This window comes from Anomalospiza imberbis, chromosome 5 (genome assembly GCF_031753505.1).
Source record: "Anomalospiza imberbis isolate Cuckoo-Finch-1a 21T00152 chromosome 5, ASM3175350v1, whole genome shotgun sequence".
Classification (NCBI taxonomy): domain Eukaryota; kingdom Metazoa; phylum Chordata; class Aves; order Passeriformes; family Viduidae; genus Anomalospiza; species Anomalospiza imberbis.
In genome coordinates this window covers 42,659,617-42,684,219 of record NC_089685.1, presented here as the reverse complement: position 1 = coordinate 42,684,219, position 24,603 = coordinate 42,659,617, and the positions used below count along the sequence as shown (strand labels likewise).

The window sequence follows — 24,603 nt, the reverse complement described above, 5'->3', positions numbered from 1 at the left end:
CTGCAGACTCAGACTTCTACTTGCTTAGTCTCCCTCGCTGGCCCCATAAATCTTGCATTCCTTTTTCGCACAGTCGTATGGCTTCAGCAGAAATGTGGCTCCATGCCAAGATGCAGACTAACTTGTGGCTCTCGCTGCCAAGAAGCTGGAGCAGTGGACTGAAACCTCTGCATAACCAGGAGGGTTCAAAATTCTCCCTTCTCCTTTGTGGTTTAAAAGATTCCATGGCCACTTGATCTCAGCTCCTGTAACTGAGCAGGCTATTCCTTCAGCTGAAATAAAGCAGAAATAAAACCTGCTGTGTGCATCAAAACCCATAATATCTTCACACTATTCCCAAATTACTGCTACATCTCCTACACCTGTTTGGCTGGTGTGCTAAGCAGGAGAAACATGTGCTACTTGGGCTGGTGCAGTGCTACATGGGAGATGGCCAGCCACTGATTGATTCTCTCTCAGGGACAAGATAAGTGATGAATTATACCAGTCTTGGCCCTTCTCTGCCTAATTTCCAATCTCATAAAATCTTCAGACCCACCAGCCTTCTGTCCTCTCCAGGAGGTGAGGCAATCACAGCTAAACAGCCTGACACTGCCATTTGCTTAAGATATGATTACAAAAGGCTGCAAGGATGAGATCCCACAGAGACAAGCTGATTTCCGCAAAGTTACCTTCTCCAACCTCACACTAAGCAGAGATTCCTGGTCCATGTAACATCTCCCCACCAAAGGTGACTGTGGATGAGTCTTTCTTGTGTGAGAAAGAAATTGGTTAACAATCCAATTCTGGATTTTATTTAATAAACTTTGATGGTGCATGTTATCTCAAAAATCTGTTGTGTAGCAAGGAAGTGTACAAAAAAGTTAAGAAAACTTCTGTCTTGAATAATAAAATATTATTTTATCCTAAGAAAAGGAAATATTCAAACTTCCTTACACAATTTTTTTTTTGTCATTTTGTAGTTCTGTAGCTTATTCTGTTCTTCATGTGTTTTAATGTGCATACATTTTTACACATGTAAATGTATACTGGCAGGAATAATTGTTTGCTCCAGGTTGATAATGCAGGAAAATAGGAAAATTTTTGCTTATAAAAAGGGGTATTAGAAATCTGAGCTGGGCCACAGGAACTGATGGCTATTAAGCTTCTATAAGGAAGTAATGATTTCTCCCAAAGAAATATTTTAGTGCAAATCAAAAGGGTATTTTGACTAAGATACATGAACTGGTTAATTAAATCTCTTTTATTTCCAGAATCTTTAAGCTCTTAATCTCAGTGTAAACAAGAATTTTTGGGAAGGGTGGAGCTCTATAATTTCTTCTTATTTGTGAATAAATTGATTTTTAAAAAATTTATTTACCAACTTTAATAATAACTGACTTCATTTTATTCAACCAAAATTCAAAAGAGGATCTATGTATTTTATACATATAAAATATATATAAAAAATATAAAATATGTATAAAATACATAGATATATGTATATATGTATTTTCAATTTAATATTGGGAAAGACAGATGAATCTAAATTTTTTTATCAGTTATAAGTTAATCTTAGGAGCTAGAAGCCTGAAATACTTCCAGGGAGTTGAATACCAAACTGTGCAGCACTGATTATTGACATAAAAACTCAGACTGCTATGAGAGATTTTCATATGGCTTTTCAAGAAGCAAGTTTTAATGTATAAAAACATCACAGCCAAGAGCTGGAATATCTGTGTATACTGTTCTTAAAATGATTGAGAGGAAACTCAATTGATATATTTTGACACTAGTTTTCTTTTTGGTTGGCATTACATAAATTTCACCAGAAGTCAGTTGTAAGTGGATGTGTAATCACACTGTACAACATGGCTTCAGAAGTACATGAGCATCTCCTGAGTCTCTCAGAAATGAGTAAGGGCAGCCCACAATTCCCCTCTAAGCTTTTGTCTCCCAGGCAGAAGAACCAAAAAAAATCTTTCTGGGACATGATAATTCTATGCCAGTAGCCATTTGAGCTTCCAGTGGGATTACAATTTTCTCCATCTGATTTAAACTCCGTTACGTCAGTTCAGGCTCCCCCATTCATGTGAACTGGATGCTGTCGACCAGAAAGGTTTGAAGCTTTGCTCCCTGGGCTGGGAGCCTGAAGCACAGGGATGAGTTTGCAGTACACCAAATGCTCCTCCTACATGTATCTCTCTGGAGGTTCATCAACTTATACAGAGACCTGGAACTGCAGGCTGAAGCACAAGCCAAGGTAGATGTGGATCTAGTTTACACCTCAAATGCAGTTTAGTCCTGAATTATTTAAATGCTCATTTTGCAAGTCAGTGTCCAGATTCACCCATTTACAAACTCTTCCTCTACTGGAGAGCTTTAGATGATGCAAGTTTCAGCTGGAGGATGTATTCAATTGCTTTCACTGATAATGCAAGCTCTCCTCAGTAGATGGTGTGCACCCTGTACTCATCTACACTTTGCTCTTCAAAACGCACACAAGTCAATTAAAAAAAAAAAGAAATATGATGTCTATAGGTGGTTTTGAAAAAAAATTTAAAAACAGCTTCAGGAAATGCATTGCAATATACATGGAATAGGTAATAAAAAAAGTTCAACTCTTCAAGTGATGGAAATTATACTCTGCATGCAGAGCTAATTATTGTATTGTACATCCTTCTAGTTTCTAGTACAAGACAGGAAAATGATGTTATAAATAATTTTCAGAAATGGATTTCTGATTGTCAAATTTGCCTTTCTAATATGAAGCATTGAAAATTTAACTGTATTGCTCTGAGAAATTATCAGTTCTACCATATTAATGAGTAACACTTAAGCTTTTAGGAACTGAAAATTACAGATGGAAGTGGTGTGTGAAGTTTAGTCTCTGGCAAATTATCCTTTCAGTGGTGAACCAAGTGTTCCCCAAGTGCCCTTATGAAGTATGTTCCAAGGGCATCACATAAAGCATGGCTGCATAGCTCTTGCACCCTATTGTCTGCCATAACATTTAGTAGAGGTACCAGCCTACTAATATAAATGTGCTGACAACCAGAACATGCTAATGCTACTTTGAATATAAGCAATTAAACCCTTCAGGGCTTTTTATTCCCATATGTGAAGAACGCTATAGAAGTTGCTAGATTGTAGGAAGTTATAAAAAAATTATGGTCTTGAAAACGTAGTGTTTTCTGAGAAAGAATTTTTTAGTTGCTGACATCAGTCCTGTTCACTGAAGACAGAAACTGTCCAAAGACAACCAACATGCAAATTGTACAGTATCATTTTCTTACATATTTGGAACTCTAGTACTACACTTCTGGAAGTACAACAGTTTTGCAACTGTTGAAGTAAGAACAAAGTCCATGCCTAAATGAAGAAAAGTTATTTTAGTAATATGAACAATCTTAATCTGTATTAAATATTTGTGCACTGAGCATCAGTAAGGTAAACAGGATGAGATGTGAGTTTTGGCTGGTGTCAGTTTATTAAGCTTTTACTAGTTCATTCCAGGCCGCATGATTCTGCTTTTTAAAACTTTTGAATTCTGGTGTAATTAAAACTCAGACAGGTAAATTTTTATTGCACTCAGTTTTAATAAAAATCTGATCCAAATATTTTAATATTTTTTTATCTTACCATACTTTTTTCTTTACATATACACACATATATTCTACAAAAGGATTGAAAGAGAAGGAGTTTTACTTCACACAGGATTTTGACAGAGAAACCTACATTCTGTGTGTAAAAACACATTTTTGAGAAGCAATAAGTATCACAGAATCACAGAATTGTTGAATTTGGACATCAACACTTGCGACCATCTAGGCCACTCCCCTGCTTAGGGTGTTTCTTGGGTCTGTATCCAGACAACTTTGGAGTATCTCCAGGTGTGGAATCTCCACAGCCATGGTGGGCACAGCATCTTATCTCTGGGAAGCATATCCCACTGTATTTGCAATGCCATGCTTGGGATTAATATATAGGTTTAAAAAAATAACATATATATGTATATCTCTTTCCTCTGAGAAGAATATTGTGCCGTTCACCATCGTTCTGGGGAGACACTGGAAATACTTGCAGAGAGATCTTTCCCAGAAGAGTTCAAATATAGCTTCAGGAATACTAGTTAAAACCTTTACTGGTAAAAAGAAAATTTTACCCAGAAAAGTCCACTTCTGATACATGCCCATATAGACTTTATTAGTGTCTAGAAATTTTTTCCTACCAACTATTCATTTAGCATTTCACATTCTATTTTAAAAAAAAAGCTAGTTAGGAAAGAACATTTTAATTTTGTGGTAAATCAGAATGACTGTAAAAGATTTGTTTTACTCCAAGTCACAGTATGAAAGGAAAGCTGGGTAAAGCAAGTGTTATTTAACACTAAATAATTTCATTTCCATGACTTCATCAGACTTACATATCAGCTATTCAGAAAATAGTCCCAAAGAGAGTCTTTAATTTAAACTGTCTGATGTTCTTTTGGCAGTTGTAGAGAAACCAAGAGATTTGTTCTCCAGAAAACTTGGACATAGTTTCAATTAAAAGAAAAGGGGGGAGGTGGATTGGTAGTTTGGGGTTTTTTTTAAGGTGGACTTTACTGCAATTTACTCAGTTACTGTCAAATAAATGGTATTTTTTCTGGAAATTATTATAATTAACTATCGTACTTCCTTCAAAAAACCAAGTACCGTTTAAAAGCAGGAAAAGTTCTCTGTCTACAAAAGCTAAGACCCAGTGAAAATAATAAATACTATATCTCTGTCCAAAAGGATTTTCTATCCACACAATTCAGTGGAATAAAACATGTTAGTAATTATTTTCCCAAACTAAATCCTTTTCTTCAAGCTATACCTCAGATATTTTCTCTGAAAAGGCATAATGGAAATGTGAATAAATAAATGTTAGTTCAACTTAGCAAAATAAAACGTTCTTTGACTGGCTGGAGACAGAAACACTTCCAAAAAAGTCTTCATAAGCTGCTTCAGGAAATTAGTTCTAGAAATGTTGTTTACTGAAAGAAAAATGATACTAAGAAAGGCACTGTCCCTTATTTAAAGTTTCTCTCAAAATTAATTGTTCTTTTCGCTGTTACTAGGTCTGGAAAAGGTGCCAAAAGACCTTCCCCCAGACACAACTCTGTTGGACTTACAGAACAACAAAATCACTGAAATTAAAGAAGGAGATTTCAAGAACCTGAAGAATCTTCATGTAAGTGTAGAAATGAACTGGTATTTACCAACAAAAATGGGGAGAAATTGTGGCTTTGGCCTGGTAATGCATTTTTTAAGGAAAACTGATTCAATAATTTGTGATCTTCCTCCACCAGCACAGCTTATTTCTTTACATCCCCATTTCTCTCCTGCAAGCTTTCTTGCCAAACTACAGAAGTTTCTCACCTCTTTTTAGCTATTCATACCTGTATCCTGTCCATTCAGTCCCCTGATCTCCACCATAGCTTCTCTCACATATTTATTTATGTTCTCAGTCTTTTTGGCACAGATACTTGGTTATTTCCATCTCAGCCCTGCCACCTCACTCACTTCTCATTGTACTTTTTCCCCTCCTGCCTCTGGGCTCACAGAGATTTGTATGTGCCACGTTTGTCAGCAGACATTCTGTACTAATTTTAATTCAAGAATCTTTCCAAATTACTTTTCTGCCCCCTGCCCTGCCATGAAATTGTGTTTTTGCAATAATCTTCTCCAAGCAAAGCTTCATCCTCATCCTTCTTTACCTGCCAGTCTCTTATAACACTTATGTCTGGTTTCCTCTTTGCTGAAGTATTTTCCTTCCTGGTTTCTCTGACATTTTTTTTTTCTGGTTCACCTCTTCTTTTCCAAGTTTCCATCAGACAGCTACCTTCCTCTCTGTAAATTTTTTTGCTCTGTCTGAGGTCCTCCTCCCTGTCTATAATTTTTATCAACATTTTAAAATATATACCTCATACTTTTGCCTAAATTTTGTTGAAATATTTTTCTTTACAGAGCAGAAAAAGACTATTCTCTCTCTTTGAAAGTAATATCCTAATTCACTCATATGCCCGAAAATATTACTTTGTAGCATTTCAACAACTTATTTTATTCTGTGTATTCCTCCATTTGATCCTTTATTATTATAAAGAATATCCTATTTGTCTCTTCTTGCCTGGCTTTTTACAGCCTAATTCTATTCTATTCTATTCTATTCTATTCTATTCCTTTCTCAAAAAAAAAAGAAGTTAACTCCCACTGTTCATCCATTACTGGTGCCAATATCATCACCCAAATAATCACTGTTTCAAACAAGAATCTACATTCAACCACTCATACTTGGAAAAAACTTATAAAATTTTACCTCTTTTAATTTTTTCCAAAGTTCCTCTTAAATATTTGTTTCAATGCAACATCAATAAGACAATTTTTGAAAAATATGAATGCCAGAATGTCCATAATGAAGGGATCTGCATGAGTGAATCATAATGAGGTTCATGTCATCTAATTTTAGCATAGGTGTCTATAGTTGATCTAATTCCATAAATAACCTCTAAAGTCAACAAAACACATTCTTCCACATCACATTTCAGTAGTCTAGGTTTAAGAATGAAATAATTTGTTCTCCAGATTTTTTTTTTTTCAATTCCCTTCTATGGCTACAGGAGAGATTTGACACTGTAATTCCTGCCCATTTGTTTTGGTTTTCTTCCACCTTGGAAAGAAGTCCTGTGTTTTCAGTGAAGATTATCTATGAGGTGCTAAAAGAGACAAAATTCTTATCAGTGAAATTAATCTTTTAGCAATCTTTCTTCATGACACTGTATTAAATGAGTCAGAACATGGTATTGCAGATGCAAATCACTGCTCCCACTTGACTTCTACCCACTTGGCACTTGGTCCAAGTCTCAATTACACATCCTGCTGTGAGCTATGCTGTTGTGAACTTATTTTATCTCATTGAAGTTAACTCTAAGTTTTTTTTATTTTGTTTTGTTTTCTTTTTTCTTTTTTCTTTTTCTTTTTTTTGCAACAGATAAAATTTAATAGTGAATTAAATAAGTAACTCTTCATGGAAGAAATTATTTGTTTGGCTTACTCACAAAAGTACTCAGTACATGCTTAGGTACCACTGGAAATCATACATTAGCATAAATTTTAACAAGTAACCATCAAAACTGCAATTTTCCTGGATTTACCCAAGAACAAATAATGATTCTCTCAATGTCCCCTTCCAACACAAACCATTCTATGATTCTATGTTCTCTTCCCCCAAAAAATGATTTAGTCACTCAGTATATTTATGTAACTAGGCACCATCTTTGTTCTCAGCAGGAATATTCCTGTGTAATATCTGGGAATGATTCCCATTCCCCAACTTTCAATTAAATATTTTTCAGAGGGAGTATTGTTTTTAGAAAGTAAAACTCAAAAGCATTGTTGTTTACAGAGCTCTATTATCTCATTTATTTTAAAGATATATGACTGTGTGAGGTTCATATATAAAATGTATGTGCTTTTTAATCTTATCCCAGAGAAACATGGCTTGGGTTAATGTCACATTTGACAGTGTGGTGTTCAAAAATTTCTTAGACTTTACTAAACTTTCCTGTACTCTACTAAAAGAAGAAGATTAAAAAAAAATTAACAATAATATTGGTCCAAAATCTAAAATTGGAAACTGGAGTTAGCCTCTTGCTCGAATGATCACTTAAGGGAACAATTCCTTAAACCCCTATTTTCATAGATCTTGAAAAAATGAACAGCTTATACAGTTTGTTACTTTTAAATAATCTATTAAAATACCTTCCTAATACTTATAGCTGTCACCAATCACAAGTGTATTATTTTTAGAAGTGATTTTCATGAATAAGTTGGGTTCAACCTAACACTCGACTGGTACTAAACGCCAGAATAAGTAGCACAAAAAAAAAGGAATTATTTATACCTTGTTCATGGCTTCTCTTTCAGTACAAATGTAACTGCTTATACTACACATCACTGGAGTACACAGCACTGGAGATGAAAGAGAAATTAGAATCTACCAAAATATTCTTAGTATTGAAAATTTTCCTAAGTAGATTTCCCAAGTGCAGCTAAAATTTGCAGCTGTGGAAATATGGCAAGCAATTAGAAGAGGACACAGCTAAAGGAATATTTATCTGCAAATAATAGATTTCTGCCAAGAAACATCAGAGTCAACAGTTATAGTGCACTTGATATTTTCATAGCTTTAAATTATCCAAGAAAAAGTGGCTAAACTATTAATGTTGTACTGTTAAAACTCAGTGAGACTTCACTCTATTTGAAAATGAAAGATTGTTTGTTTGTTTGTGTGGTTTTGGTTTTGTTTATTTAGCACAAGTCTTGAGAGAATAGAGGAAAAATTGAAGACCCTTTTTTATGGGCTGAGGACTGAGTTTCACGTTTTCAGAAAACTGTCTGATGTTATGTAAAAAACTTGCTTATGACTTAAACCTGTGGCAAAAAAGTCAGACAGGAAAGATATTGGAAAAGCCAGGAAAAAAAGTCTCTATTTCTATGAAACAGTCAGAATTTTCCAGGCAGACTGACATTTCTGGATTGAGTTCAGTACTTTGACCCCATGGACACAATAAAGAATCCAAAATACTACATGAGTAAGCACTCATGCAGAGTAAAGGAGGAGCCTACACAAACAGCACATGGAGTTGCAGGCTGTGTGGCAAAGCCAAAGCAAACCAGCAGAATGCCTGCACCTGGAAAAAGAGGTGAAAGAAACTGCTCTGTGTTAGATCACTGTAAGAACAGCACAAACAACAGAATAGTGACTACATGCTTCTCCAACAAGAATTTTTCAATTGGCTTAGTGCTAGTATAGTGAAAGAAGATGAGTGCACTATTGGCCTGAAATCAAATGGAACATTACCTAATTGAAGCTAGCAGAACTGTTCAAAGCCATGGCTGTACATACAAAAATGCTAAACCAAACTTTGTTTAAGCTGAAGGAAAATATCTAAAAGATTTAAACTTGGAACTTAAAGTTATGACCATATCCACACTAGAGGTTTATCAACACTAAATGTGCAGGCAGAGAAATTGAAACTCTCTTTGTAGTAACAGCAAGTGGAAAAATAATGTATGGCAATAGAAAATTTCATGCCATCCTTTTTTAAAAAAAGCAAAACAAATCAAACAAAATAAAAACCCCAAAACACCCAAACAAAACAAACCAAACCTGAAGAAAAGTCTAAGATCTTCCAGAGATACAGAAAACCCCCTGAGACATCAAAATATATTAATTAAATAATCCAGTCTTCTGATGGCTCATTACAGCTTCAGTTCCCTTTTCCCAGTCATGAAAAGTTAAGCAAACACTTAGTCTCTGTAAATCACAGAAAGAAGAATCAGTAATCACCATGTACTGTGCAAAAAGAAAGACAGATATCCCTCTCCAGGTTCTACCTCTGAATCCAGCTCCTAGTATCATCAGTGGCAGGACTGAGGTGCAGCTTTAGGTTTCTAACAGATACTCAAGGTGGGGAAGAAAAGGTTAATCTTTCTGAAATAAAGCACTCCCTTAGAGAATTTTCATTTCCTCATAGTCACCTTTGCATTGTGCTTAAGAAACAATGAGATTTTCCACAGAAATGAGTATAAAACAGACCACATGCACAGAAAACATTTTTCTTGTACAATGGGTAAGGATTTTTTTCATGTGTGAAAAAAAACAGGACAAAATATTTTGAGGTCCTTAAAATTCTAGAGAGAATCAGCATACTAGGCTAATGAAAAAAAAAGAAGTTTTTATAGAATAAAACAATAAAAAAATCAGATCAATTGTAATAAATTTAATGAATGACCAAAATTTCTTGCCATAGTAGACACAGACAGGGTTGAAAGAAAAAGGAAAATGAAGAACCACCTGTTTCCTCATCATCTGTGCAAGTCATGTTGCCTGAGAGGTTTCAGTGAGAGCTCAAAGGCTAGGCAAACTAGGTCTGCAGCAGGCTCCTTTGCTTTGTGGCATTATTCAACAAGGTCCTGTGCACGTGATCAAACTGCTTTCCACAGGCGTCTGTTGTTTGTACTGACAGGCTGCTTCTTCAGTGCCTTGACATCTCCTTCCTTCACAATTCTTTCATCTCTATTGCTTCCATGTCATCCCTTTCTCCTTGCTTTTCTTAGCTATGTCCTCTGATCCTAGGTTTGGATGATTCGAGAAGAATGTCAAGTTCTGTTTTTTGGCAAGTTTTGTTTGTTTGGTTGGTTTGTTTTGTTCTTGGGTTGTTTAGTTTTTGGTTTTTCTATTAATGTACATTCATCTGTAATAATTTGGAAGAAAACCTTGACTCTATGCTCAGGTTATAAGTATGACTTAACTTAAAATGTAAGGTAAACAAAAGGGATGAATTTTATTATTATTTTTATTAGGATGCCTGGCTCTTGAGGTTAAAGTTCTTAAGATATAACTGCTCCTAGCAGAACTGTAATAAAAAAAAAAAAAAGTGGTAATAATGTCATACATAACCCAGGAAATTAAAGAAATTCCACTGGGTCAGGGATTGACTTTTCAGTTTAAACCCTGGAGGATGCATGAATCAGTAAAGAATTGATGTTAGATAAGAGTTCCATCCCCAGCTGGCAAAACAGGTGTATCACTATGTAATATGGCTGATGAAAGTTTGCTGGTAATTTTCCATTTTAATTCTGGTTTTGGCAAGGCTCTCACTTCAAACTATACTAAATTTAGATGAATGAGGATTGAAACCACTCAGAACAGTCTCCTGAGATGCTCATATAATGAAATTACACCAGAAAATTTAATTCCCTGCTCCCCACCCCTAGACAGGGCAAAAATTGGAAGTTTTAGTAACCACAAGAAGAACAACTCTCTGCTAATTCCAACCTGACTGCCACAAGCTGCCTCTGCAGTTTGTCAGGGTGTATTTTGACAAAAGCCTGCCAACATGGGTTCCAAAATTTTCCTGAATTGTGAATCCTCCTTTTTGTGTTGGGAATAAATATTTGATGTGGAAACCCGTCAGAGGGAGCTAAATGGCCAGACTCCCACTGACTTCAATGTAGCCAGCATCTATTCCTGTCATACAGTGGTTTTTATTTTTTCTCCTGACTACAGAAATACTAGAGGTGTTTCACTAAAAGAGAAAGTCATCTTTGGAGCAAAGCTTAATTTTTTTTTTTTCCTCTCTGAATGCCACTTAAACTTCTGGTCATGATAAGGTGGTGCAATATTATAACTGAGTCAATGTTTACTGTGCATTTTACATGCTATATTATGACAAAGGAATAAACCTTATCTCAGGAAAATGAGGATGGAAGATGAGTTTTCTCTTATCTGTGAGAAATTGCTATGAAATGTCTAAGCCTAACAAACTGATGTGTTAATACTTGATGTATTTTTGCCTCTTTATTTTTTCTTTCTTTCTTTTTTTTTTTTTTTTTTTCCACTTATGGCCATATATTTTTTCGCCCCTGTCAGGTCATGTTGAAAGCTGTGCATTTGTATGTTCAGTCTTTTTTATTGTGAATTCATTATATGCTTCAAAATTTTGGGGGGGGAGAAAGTTAGGGCTGAGGCAGTATATTTATTCTAAATGAAATATTCTTTTTCCTCCATTAAAAGTGAAAGTGTAGAAGAAGGTAGATTTTCATATAAGGGCATCAGTTCCTGTGACTTTTGTTCTAAGCTGTCATTTCTGCCAAATTGTTTCCTACCAGTAGCATTGCAAGTGATATCTGTGACCGAGGGCTCCAGCACTCTTGAGTACTTTGAGGATGACTTATTTTTCTCTCCAAGTACTTGTTGCCCTGTACAAAAATTTCATGTCTTTTAACATGCTGAGTGTAATGTCCCATCATGCCATCTGGGCTTTATTCCAGATAGCTGGTCCATGTGACCTGTTTTTGCCTAAGATCCATTCCTCTGTAACACTGCCTGCAGATGTTTTCCCTAGGTTTTTGTTCCCTAGTTCCTGTTTTCATTGACCTCTAAATCCCCTGAGTTTTTAATTTTATTTTATTTTGGTTTGGTTTAGCTTTTGTTACATGCAAACCATACGGGACACATTCTGAGGAAAGTAAACAGCATTGCTACAAGGCTAATAACTTAGTTCTTTAAGTGTGGGATATAATAGAGGCATTGTGAAGTGGGAAAGGAATCCAGGGCTATGGCTTGCCAGGTGCTATACTGGTGTGTTATCCTCATCATTTGTTGTTGCTCTGGGAGACAGTAAAATGTCTCTTACAAACTCTAGTGTGTGGGTTTATTTTTCCTTTACAGCTGCACAACAATGGAAAAATATTGCAGGTTTAAAATACTGGGAGCAGGGACTTGCAGAGGGGGGTCTAAGAGGGAAATAATATTCTGGTACTGAAAAAGTTGTAAACTCTGACTTGTGGTACTTTCCCACCTTATACCACCAAACGCATGTTCCCACTGTGAAATTAGTCTTTTTATACATACCTTTGATAGAATACCATCATTTCTAACTGAGAAACTCCTTGAGTGTTTGAATGAAAAAAAACCTGAGTGTTTCCCCAAGATAACATTAACATATTCAGGAGAAAGCATTGGAAAAGCAGAACAGATTAATCCTAGGTACCTAGATAACTTCTGGGTTTGGTCAGGGGTTTCAGTTCCACTCTGAGAGATGTAACAATCAGAGAATATTTACAGTGCCTAGCTGAATGTATGACTGCCTATTGCCATCAAGAAATATTTGACACCAAGTCATTAGCTGTGATTACTGTTGACCAATTTTTTTTTTTTTTAAGATAACACAGTTAAAAGAAATCCAAAAAAGGGAGACTTTTAGCTGAAACAAATGGTTAATCAGTACAAAACAAGATAGAGGATAAAAATTTCAAATACTCATAAACATGAGCCCAAACTCATTGAGTGTTGACTTAGAGATCTATGAAAAAAAATACATGGTGAAATTAATAAAAATAAAGAACGATGTAATTAGCAGTAGCACATTGAAATAAAAACAATGTAAGAGACTAATCTGCATAATTCCAATTGTAACCACTTTTAAATAACTGGATTGTTTGCTATGTCCTCATACTCTACAGGGACATGAATTTCACTATGGGCGGAAACTACATCTGTATCACAGTTCTGGCAATCATGAATCAGAAAACCACTCCCAATGTGTATCCATGTGTTCTCATGTCAGATTTTATCATACAGGCAAAAATCAAAGAGAGTTGGTGCTAGGGCCTCCACTGACCAACATATTTATTTTGGGATGGGCTTATTGTCAGGGAAATACTCGGCTGAACTGTGGGTGACCTCTTCTACCTCCTCTTGCATATGAGTTATTTCTAGCTAGCATACAAAATGAAAACCAGATATGTTCAGCTTTACGTGCACTCAATGAAACCATGTCCAGTACATACTGCTGGCTTTGCTCAGGGTGATCTGCAAGAGGAGTCCATCAGGGGAAAATTTGCATCTGCCCACTTCTCTTCCCAGTTTCCATGATGGAGAAGGCCTGTCACAGAGCCTGATAGTCTTGTCATTGTTTTAATACTTAACTGATTATGGAATCAGTCAGACACTCCATTTTCCTCCAAGAAATAGAATAAAATGTAATTCTGAAAATATTCAAAGTGTATGAAAATGCTCTGATGTTCACTATAATATTTACAACAGTTTTTGTCTTCTGTTTCTGAAACTAGCACAATGGAGGTGGTAAAAAAAAGATGCCCTATTAATAAATATAAGTAGATATTATATCAAGAATCAATATTATATTAATATTTATATGGCCCATTCTACATAATCCACTGCAAAAATACGTAGCACTTTAAATCTGACAAGTAGATAGCAAACAGATGGAATGATAAGAGTCATTCAAGTATCTGAAATACTCTCCCTTACTGTGTTATGTCCTGACAACGAGGCCTTCTCCCTTTTTGTGTCATGGCTAATTAATCTATGAGATTTAGAAGTAATGTAAAATTTCAGAAGCATGCAGAGAACACCTGTTACAGATAACAGTACTTTCATGGAGGTCTTTCTGCCCTCTCTGTATAGAGAGATAATCTTAGAGTTACCCTGAGTCTAGATATCACAGTCGTGAGAATAGGATTAGGCACTGACAGGAAAGGCAAAGTAAATATGGTCCATGATTCCCAATGGCAGGACTTGGAGCATGATGCTTCAGGTTGTTCCCCTTCCATAGAAAGTTTTGCTTACCAAAAAGATAGCTTATATCTCTGAAAAAAAAAAAAAAAAAAAAAAAAAAGAAGAAGAAGAAAAGGTTGTTATTCGTCAGAAATCTAGTAAGTACTGTTTTATAAGACTAAGAGGAATGAGGTGATGTTACGCATATTTTTATTAAGCTGGGCTGTGCCTTCACTCTATTTAGTAATAGAATTTCCTTTTCAGGAGAAACTGATTAGAAAAGTTGTGTGATGTTGGGTGAGGTATAACAGTCTCCTTAGGATAAACAAAATCAGGAAAAAAAAACTAAATGAAAATTAATGTTTTTTGTGACTGTCTTGTTCTTCACAACTTTCAAACAGAATGTATGTACTTATTCTTGAACATAAATTATGGATGCTAACGGAAGCTGCATTGCAGTCTCAGCAACAAAGTAACACTTGTATTTGCTCTATAGGACTTACCTTTCACTGTTTCAGAAGATTATAATCTTTATTTTTAGTACTGCATTGCATCTTCTTCAGCTCACCAAGTTTGCCATTAGAAGACCTCAAAAGGCACTAGAGAATAATAATAATATTAATATTAATAATAATATTTGTAATTTTAAAATGTTTCAGCGCAAAAATACTTTCCCTTGTGATCATATAAGATCTCCTTGATTATTACTCCACAGGCATTGATCCTTGTCAACAACAAAATCAGCAAAATAAGCCCATTAGCTTTTGCTCCTCTGAAGAAACTGGAAAGACTTTACCTGTCCAAGAACAACCTGAAGGAACTCCCAGAAAACATGCCGAAGTCTCTCCAGGAGATACGAGCTCATGAGAATGAGATCTCCAAGTTGAGGAAAGCTGTCTTTAACGGACTGAATCAAGTGATTGTCTTAGGTATGAGCATGAGAAATTATAACAAGCACTACTGGGTGTTTTTTTCAAGATGCTATTTTTAGTTTGATCTGTGATTATATGTAGAAAGGCAAGATATGCCCCAATAAATTGTACCTCCAAATTAGCTTTGACCTGAAGAATATAGGTACCTACACTGCAGTACAGCTCACAACCATGTTTTGTTGGCAGAACTAGGCACTAATCCGATCAAGAGTTCAGGCATTGAGAACGGAGCTTTCCAGGGGATGAAGAGGCTCTCCTACATCCGCATTGCAGACACCAACATCACAAGCATCCCAAAGGGTAAGAAATTCAATTAGTATTTCAGAGAATTGCACAGGTATAATGTGGTAACTTCGACTCAGCTGGGAAAAAATATTATGGAAGCTTTTTGAGTCTGTCCTTAAAGTATCTGTTTTTAGACCGGATGATTTTTATTAGTTTGGAAAGTTTTGGCTTTTGGTTACAAGAAGATCCATGAGACGTGCACTGTGAAATGTCATTTTATGTTATTTTGCTTTTCTTGTCTCATACCTGAAATATAAAATGGAAGAATGTTTTCAGTCTCCAAGTCTGGTTATGGAGCCTGATTAACATTACACAACTGTAAACTCATGTAGAATCAACAGAAGTTGTACAAGCAAAAAATCAGCTGTCCGCAAGTCTGTGGGTTTGAAACCAAAAATATTGTCACTATAACAAAACAGAAACTTGCTATTTTTAAAAGTACTTAATTGCAAATTCCTACAAAATAAGAACAATTTCATGTAATTTATTAAAAACAAAACAAAGAATGATTCCAATACAGAGGAGATTATATTCAATTTATTCATACTTCAGCCAACAGATTGTTTTGAAATGGCTGAATACTTTCTGAATGATAATCCCGATTTTTATTTTTCATCCCATATTTCCTGTTTTGGTTGTTCTTTTGAGGGACCTCAGGTAAAATGTGTTTCCTCTTTTTTGTTTTCCTGAGAAACAGAATTTGTAAACTAGTATGCACCCTAATTAAAATAACATTAAAATTATTTTGCCTCATAGTTACAGTTGCATTTTCTACTGCTGTTTCTTGTTAAATATCTAGGTGCCACAAGTTTGCATATTTATATATGTGAACAGTCTGGCTAAAATGAGAGATCTTCCTATGTCCCATTTACATCATCATGAAACCTAGAATTAATAAATGAGAAGAATTTAATTTAGGTATTTTTCAAGAGTTAACTATTTTATAATGACTCTAGGAGCTTGATCTTCTTTCATGTTAAATAAGTGGCTAGTATCTGTTTTCAGTTTCCCTGAGTGTGAAAGTTCTTTATTACATTTAGTGAATAGTTCATGGGCATGTTTAGAAAAAATATTTTGTCAACTGTAAAAGAGCCTTGTTATAGTACAAGTATTTTTTTTTAAATATAAGAATCCAGTTTAATCAAAAGTAATTTGATGGTGTTCTGTCTTTCAGGCCTTCCTCCATCTCTTACTGAACTTCACCTTGATGGCAACAAAATCAGCAAAATTGATGCTGAAAGTCTCTCTGGACTCACCAACTTGGCAAAGTAAGAATTAATTTCTCCTTTTCACATAAAATATTAGTTGAAATTGCGATCACCACAAACACAATTATAAAACAGAAGTCTGGCCTTCATGAGTATTAGAATCATTGAAATAATCATAAGTTAGCAGCAAAGACTTCTAAGGATTTGTGTACTGATTGAAGAAAACAAACACTTTTATTTTCCTGACAAAACTTTTCATCTGTTTTCAATTAGGAGTGCTATATGCTCAGGACAACTGTTTATTTGATTTACAAAAAACAAAATAAAAACAAAACAAAACACAAAAACCTAAACAAAAACTCAGAACAAAAAAAACCAAAAAAAAACCAAAAAAAACCCCACAACCAAACAAACAAGAACAATTAGACTTTTTTAATTGTATCATGTTTCTTTCATTTCATGTCCATCTTTGGTTTAAGCAGTTTTCTTAGAACACAGCAATGCTCATGCAGTTTGCCTGGAAAAAAGAGGAAAAAAGTACATGGGAAGCAAAACTTCTTTCAACAGTGGTTCCTTTGTTTCTCAAGAAAGGCAAGTCTGCAATGAGTCTAGGAACATGATTAAGAAAAAAAAAATATAAAATTTAATTCAAAAATTGTTACTGTCAGAGTGACTTTACTCTGCTAATCTGTGAATATGTTGTTGAAAAAGTTTCACTAAATGTAGGAAAATCAAAAGGACAATTCCCTAACAGCCCTTATACAGAATGATTTGATGTGAATTCATTCACATTAAAAAACATGTAGCAGAGAAAAATGGTCCTTTACTACAATAATTTTTATAATTTAATATTCAAGAAAATTACTGTGAAAATGGTTTTTAAAAAGACTGATAATCAGACTTTTAACCAGATTACTGGATTAATGGATTTTCATCTTCATCATTCTGCTTGTCTTAATGAGGGTAGAGAACAGAAATCAGAGAAAAATTACTGAGTAACAGGAGTTAAGTTTGCAACTATTTATAGTTGCTTGGACAGCAGTTCAATGCAATGATGTATATAGTAACCTAATACTTATTTTGAATCTGAAAATTCCAAGATATAAAACTTAGAACACCTTTCCAGATCTTATAAATTACGACATTTCATCTTATGTTTTATGTTAATATTTTATCACAGACTCAAAAAAAAAATCTTTTCTAGATTTTAATGAAAAAATAAAAATACTATAAATATGGATTAGAGGACTGTGAACCAGTTATTGTTTGTTACAGAGGCTTAGAATAGATTATAACATTCTCTGGAGAAATTACGAAGAAAACTTCCAAAACCAAAAGAAGATGATAACTACTCAGGTAAAGAGTAATTTACATGACTGGAGGTGCAGGTTGTAGGGCTTGTGAGCTGTCCTGCAGATGACACAGTTTTTCGGTTTTTCTCATTCACACTTGGAAAACACCACAGGCAGCATCACATGGACAACATTGTTGGAAGTCTGCCTAAAGCCATAAAGTTTTAAACAGCAAGTGCCAGTGGAGTCCTAAAAATATCTAAACTTGGGCTGCTTCTATTGTGGCTGTACTGTATGGAACAAGATATTCTGTGGACCATAATGTGGAAATGTGGAGCTGCTCAGAGCAGGCTCCAAGTTTTTAAGTGTGGGAACCCAGAACATTCCTCTGGCTGCCCTGGCTGTCTCGAGACCCTGGCAGGGGGCTGAGAGACCTTGGCACAAAGTCAAAAACACCTGTGGCTTCGATTTTAGCCCGTGGAAAAACTGCCAACTGTGTATGAGAAATTACAAGCCACAAGGATTTGAGTAGTGTGGTAGTTGAATTAACACAGGGTGAAAAAGTAGAATTTTGGGGCTTTTAGAATGGGGTTCGAGGGGACAAGACGGAGGGATTTGGGCATGTCCTGACCTTCTTGTCCTTCTTCTTGCCCTCCATGTCTTGCTGTAATGGTGACACTTTTCTATTGGTTTAAGGTAGAGACACACTGTTCAACATAAATTATAGATATTGGCACGTTATTGTAAACATAGTGCACGTAGTTTTTAGTGTAAAATGTAAACACCGCCCTAGAGGGCAGACAGAATGCCATGGCAAACTTGCTAGACAGAGCTTAGCAGGTCAGAGAAAGAATGTTATAGATAAGAGAAAATCAAAAACCTTGAGAAGCTGACCCTACGCATTCAGACTTCTTCTTTGGCTGCACGAGCTGGGACTTTTACACTCTCGGGGTCACCTTGATCACCAGACCACGAGATTTAAGCACTCGCTGCCCTGTGCTTAAGTGGGTAACCTAAGAATAGTCAGTGATGCTCTTTTGCAAAGGTCGGAGGTAAGGAAGAGCACAGATTGCTGAACAAGGAGCACATTGCACAAAATAAAACAGACAGATTAGGAAAGGAGGGAGGTATGGAAGAGCTCTATCCTACCATAAAGAATCCCAGCTTTTTTTTTATATGTCTAAGTTTTCAGAGATATTAGGACAAGGTCAGACAACCTTGTTCATGCCTACTCAAGCTTGACAGTCGAATAGCTGCCCTAAAGCACAGATAAATTTTGAGAAACAGGTAATTTTTCTGGCTGTGTTAAACAATTTTAAACTGTAAAAAATTTCATGCAAGAGCTTGGCGTAGGTCTATTGTTCATTCTCTTTTGAGTTTTCTTGCATTCTAGTAGATGTGTAATATTTGTCCTTTTTGTTTGTTTGTTTTCCTTGTAAAATTACTCCTAAGTCTTTCAAAAACCTTCATTGAGTGATTCAGTGAAAAACCAATAATCTTCTAAAAGTAAACCCAACAAAGACTTTGCTGATTACATGCAGGAATGAGCTCCAAGAGGACTTTCACATTACACATCTGATATTACTAATGTCTATATTCTAATAAAACTTACTTAAATGGTCTAGCTCCATACAGTGAAAATTGAACCAAACAAAGGGACCTTTACATTAGATATAAGGAAAAATTTCTTTACTGAAAGGGTAGTCCGTCTCTTCAACTGGCTGCCCAGGGAAGTGGTGGAATCACCCTCCCTGGAAGTGTTCAAAAGGCATGTGGGTGTGGCACCTGGGGACATGGTTTAGGGGTGAACGTGGTGGGGCCACATTAACGGTTGGACTTGGTGGTCTTAGAGGTCTTTTCCAGCCTTAATAATTCTATGATTCTAAGCCCAAAATGACAATAATGGTGTTGAGCATCATGAAGTTTCTTTCAAAAACATAGTGGAAATGATTCAGCAGGCATGTTGGAGAAAGAAGGTAAAAAATTATTTGAGAATTTCTTCCATTTTCAGATATGTTTTTGATGATGCTCTTCAATGATTTGGAATACTTGGATGAGATCTGCTGAAATGCTGGGAATATGTTACTTATTCACTAATAAAAAAAAGAAGTAATATATCAATGTATGAAGCAAGAATGATTTTTCAAGTTCTTCCTTTTTTTTCCTATGGGAAGGGCGATGAAGACCATATTCTTTCCAAATCACCCTCTGTTTTACACAATAGTATTGACTTACTTCAACTGTAAGCATAGCTCCAGGTGACTGAGAGTTTTTGTAAGACATTTAGAGGAGATGTAATCACATATAATTTCACTCCTTCTGGGATTTAGGTCCACTTCACTACAGACTCCTATACTTTCATTCTTTCCCTAAAAGACTGTGCAAAGGGACTATTTTTCTTCAATAGACTAATATGAGAGTCAGAACTGGTTTTTTTTGGTACTGGTCTCCCAGGTTTGACACATCTGCTTGTAGACCTGTATATGTAGAGAGCACATATTTAGATATGTGTCAAACAAGAATTTATAGCCCTCTGACAAAATGTGGAGGGTTCTTTTTCCAATCTTTTCAAAGACATTCACTATGAGTACCCATCACTGAAGTCCATCGTAAGCATTCTGTAGGACTTCAGACTGAATTGCTCTGTAGGATCCAATTCCCCAAGCTTACCTAAATTTTGGTATGCCCTATTCAAAAGAAAGTTCATTCTAATAGCTTTAAGTGAAAATTCTTCATTATCAAATTCTATCTAGAAGATGGGATACTGTGAATTGATTTCTGAGTGAAGTAAATTCATGTTGATGTAAGTGGAAGCTCTCATTAAACTCTCCTTTGTCATTTAATAGTTTGAAAGCATTGCTATATTTAAATTAGTATGATAAGACTATCTGCATTATTTGTAATACTAATTAATACTAGGAAACCTCTCAGCCGTAAAGATCAAGCAAGAATTTTCAGTCCTGTGATATTGTTCCAGTTTCAGGCCCTGACTTCTGAAACTGCTATAAGCCATAAAGAATTACAGGTTATTAGACAACTGTGAAGAAGACTTTCTTTAAAAGTACTCCTTAGCAAATTATTTTAACATGAGGTTTCTTATTACTTGTATTAAAGTCTCTTATTGATTAACCTATTAAGAAATCTCAGAGCATTTTCCCCCTCAATATTAAAAAAAAATGCTTAAAGAAAAGCAGAGCAAAATACATGAGCTAAATTTAGCCTTCATAGAAATAATTTTCAAAAATGACAATACTCCTGATGATGGCAACTTCTGAAGTATTGTCACTGGTTTCTTTACTGCAACACAGAGTACTGTAAATTATGGGAGTCTCTTGAAAAATGTCTGCAGTTTAGTAATTGTAAACCAAAATACTATCAACACAGAAATGCACAGATAGAAACAGATTGTCCAAATTGAACTTAAATTGTCCTATAAACCTAATATGTCGATGTGTAAAGCAGAAAGGATTTTTTTGTAATGAAAACTCTAAATTGGAATTTAGGAGAAATGTGTAAGTCCCACTTCTTTGTCCTAGTAAAGGGATCTTGAAGTATGACAGAGCTTCTGTTTCCAGCATGCAACATGGCTCCAACTACTTAATTTTCTTAGAAGGATGTGGTGGAGTTTTAAGCTTGACAGCTCTGGGAACATGGGTTAAGTTGTTTGTCAAAAAGCTTCAGACAGTGCTCTTAAAATTACAAGTATCACTTATTCAGTATTTCAGCTTCTAAAGAAAAAATGGTGCCTATGGAGGTGATCAGGAGGTATCTACACCAGGATTAGTGATATAGCAAAGGATGCAGTATTGTAAGCACAAGTTGAATGACATAATGATAATTGTGATTGTTCACATCACATGTCAAACAATTTTTTTTTTATTTAACCTCGCTCTACCTAGCTCATATATAATTCTGAAAATTAGCCAGGTCTGTTCTGCAACAGCAGTGTAGAGAAGCCATCAACCCAAGAAAGATAGTTAGGTGTGCAAGTTTAACACCATTTTTTTTTGTTTCCTCTTTTTTTTTTTTTTTTTTTTTTAACATTTCAGACTAGGTCTCAGTTTCAACAGTATTTCTTCAGTTGAGAATGGCTCTCTTAACAATGTACCTCATCTGAGGGAGCTCCACTTGAACAACAATGAACTTGTCAGAGTACCCAGTGGACTGGGTGATCACAAATACATACAGGTAAAGTTTATCATACTATCTTAGAAGCAATGGTTGGAAAGATTCCTGATGGTATTTGTGTGTTTATTCAGTCTTGAACAGAAATGTGCACACTATTTTTAACCTGATGCAAGTTTCATAAATGCTTGAATTATCAAGGAATGTTGAATATGACAGGAAGACTCTTATTCTGAATTTTTTTGTGGAAATGGTTATGGAGGTGTATAGATCTGGAGTCTACATTTGTTGTCTCTGTATGTCTGAAGAGCCATAAAAAATATGGGATTATTTGTGTACTTTGGTTTCCTCTTTACTCAAAAAATAACTTCTAAGATAATTTCTTCTGGGGAATTTTTTTTCATTTCTGCTAAGTGGTGGTTTGCAACCTTTCCCAATAACTTTTCATTTGTTATCTCATAAAACAGTGCCATCAGGAGTGCAAATAGACAAAATAGGCATTTCACATCACCAGTGTTTTTGAGGTCCTTTTGGCCAGATATCTAGAAATACTGCACCTTGGGAGTAATTTAAATCTGTCTTCGCCCAGATTAAAATTTTACAGGAAAGAAAGCTCCCAAAGAATGAAAATTCCCAAATGTAAATTATCCCCTACATGTTGCTTGGAAAAATTCTCCAGAAGTGGTGAATCTGGAGCAAAATAATATTCATCAGCTACTTTAAATTGTCATTAGTGGTTACTTTGGCTCTGAGTCCTGCATAGTTGCACTCAGGAGAATGAAAATATTAGAGCTAGAGAGAAACCAATTACATCAAATACATTCTCTGTATACAGCACACGCTCCAGAGCCACAGAACTGCATTCATAATTTCACGTCTTTGGCTCCTCTTTTGGTTACAGTACCATCAGCTGATAGTAACATTATTAGATAGCCTTGCACTTTCTGCACAAGGCAATGTGAAAAGCTTGTGCACTTCCTGTAGAAATTATGTCAATTGGGTGTATGCTAGGTATTTCAAAAGGTAAACAGAGTCAAGGATTTGTTTGGAAAGAAGACATATTTGTCTAACGTTGCCAAAACACATATGAAACATTTATTATGAAATAATGCATCTTATTTGCCATGATAGCTCAATTTCTCACTTCAGTAATTGTATGCTTTGCAGGTGGTCTATCTTCATAACAATAAAATTGCTTCCATCGGTATCAACGACTTCTGCCCTCTTGGCTACAACACCAAAAAGGCCAGCTATTCTGGTGTGAGCCTCTTCAGCAACCCCGTGCAGTACTGGGAAATCCAGCCCTCTGCTTTCCGGTGTATCCATGAACGCTCTGCAGTACAGATTGGAAATTACAAATAGATGTCTAAAGATGGGGTTCGGTTGTGTTCCAGCTAAAGTATCTGTCATTATAGGCCTGTTCAAAAAAAGTTGCTATCGATTAATGCCAAATGCCAGAAACTTCACTTTAAAGTGGAGATGATCCATTGAGGTAGAATAAATGAGACATTACAGATGTACAAGAGCGAGCATACCATCAATAAGAATTGCCCACTGTGCTTTAAACTGACTTATTTCAGACTTATTTTCCAGCATGCTTTCTGTGGCATTTTTCAGTTTGCTGAATGCTACAGATTTTCAGATTCCACTGTATATGAAATTCGGAGTAAATATTTGTCAAGTTATGATTTATTAAAAAAAAATACATTGATTGAGGTTATTTTTATAGCCACACACAGAGAAAACTAGCAGAGGGAAAAAAGACTCTCAAATAATTTTGAGACTTGAGAAGGTATTAGTTACCTCCTTTAAATCTATTTCAAGCCCTGGAGGTTTAAAAATATCCACTATAAGATAATTCTGAATGTATCTATTTAGCAGAAGCAAATAAAGTTGTTGCTAATGTCATTATTTTTGAAAAAAATAAAATAAATTTGTATTGTACACATAGTTCTTTAAAGTTTGCCATTCTTCTAGAGCAATGCTATTCAGAATTAGCCTAACATCATCCTAACAAATAAAATATTGAGTAGTCTGCAGTAAAAATCTTGTAACCTCTATCTGGAGCTCGATGACTAAATTTCTCTAGAGCAAATTCTTCTCACCTTAGTCACAAGAGCAGTTTTTATGACTGTACTGCCTTGCAGAGTATGATATAAGGGTTTAGTAATTGTTATCAAACCATGTATTTATCTAAACAAAAATCCATAGCAGTTCACTTTTCACTTGTTCTGCATTGTACATTTGTCAGCATCCTTTACTAGTTTTTTTTTTAAAAAGGAATTAATTGTGAAGTAGAGATATGCAGGCTCCTCTGTCCAGCAAATTTGTGGAATTTAGACTATAGAAGAAAAACTATAAGTATAGAAATATATGAAGTGAAATAACTGCTATTGTGGACATTGTTGGAACATCATTTGTAGATGTACCTATTTAGAGTGATTTGGAGTCCTCTGTAAATTGGGATTCTTCAACCCATACCAGCGGGTAGCAAGCACATCAAAGGTAGGCTGCACATATCTACTGTCAATCTTCAAAGCTAAACATATACTCAATAAAAACATCACCTGAAAAGAATCTTCTGCAGACTCTTAATACTCCAAAGTCAATCTCTCTAATTTGTAAAACTTATATGTCATTTATATTAAAGAATAATGTAATACAGGCAAA

General features: G+C 35.3%; 1 protein-coding gene across 1 annotated transcript in view; it reads left to right on the top strand.

Annotated features, from left to right (window-relative positions):
- Positions 1-24,603, top strand: part of DCN (decorin) — a 39,271-nt gene extending 14,668 nt beyond the window's left edge. Inside the window, exons 3-8 of the mRNA XM_068190367.1 lie at positions 5,084-5,196; positions 14,807-15,020; positions 15,210-15,323; positions 16,483-16,576; positions 21,858-21,996; positions 23,101-24,603. Coding sequence (XP_068046468.1) covers positions 5,084-5,196; positions 14,807-15,020; positions 15,210-15,323; positions 16,483-16,576; positions 21,858-21,996; positions 23,101-23,295 — 869 coding nt within the window. The 3' untranslated portion in view covers positions 23,296-24,603. The remainder of the gene's footprint in view (positions 1-5,083; positions 5,197-14,806; positions 15,021-15,209; positions 15,324-16,482; positions 16,577-21,857; positions 21,997-23,100) is intronic.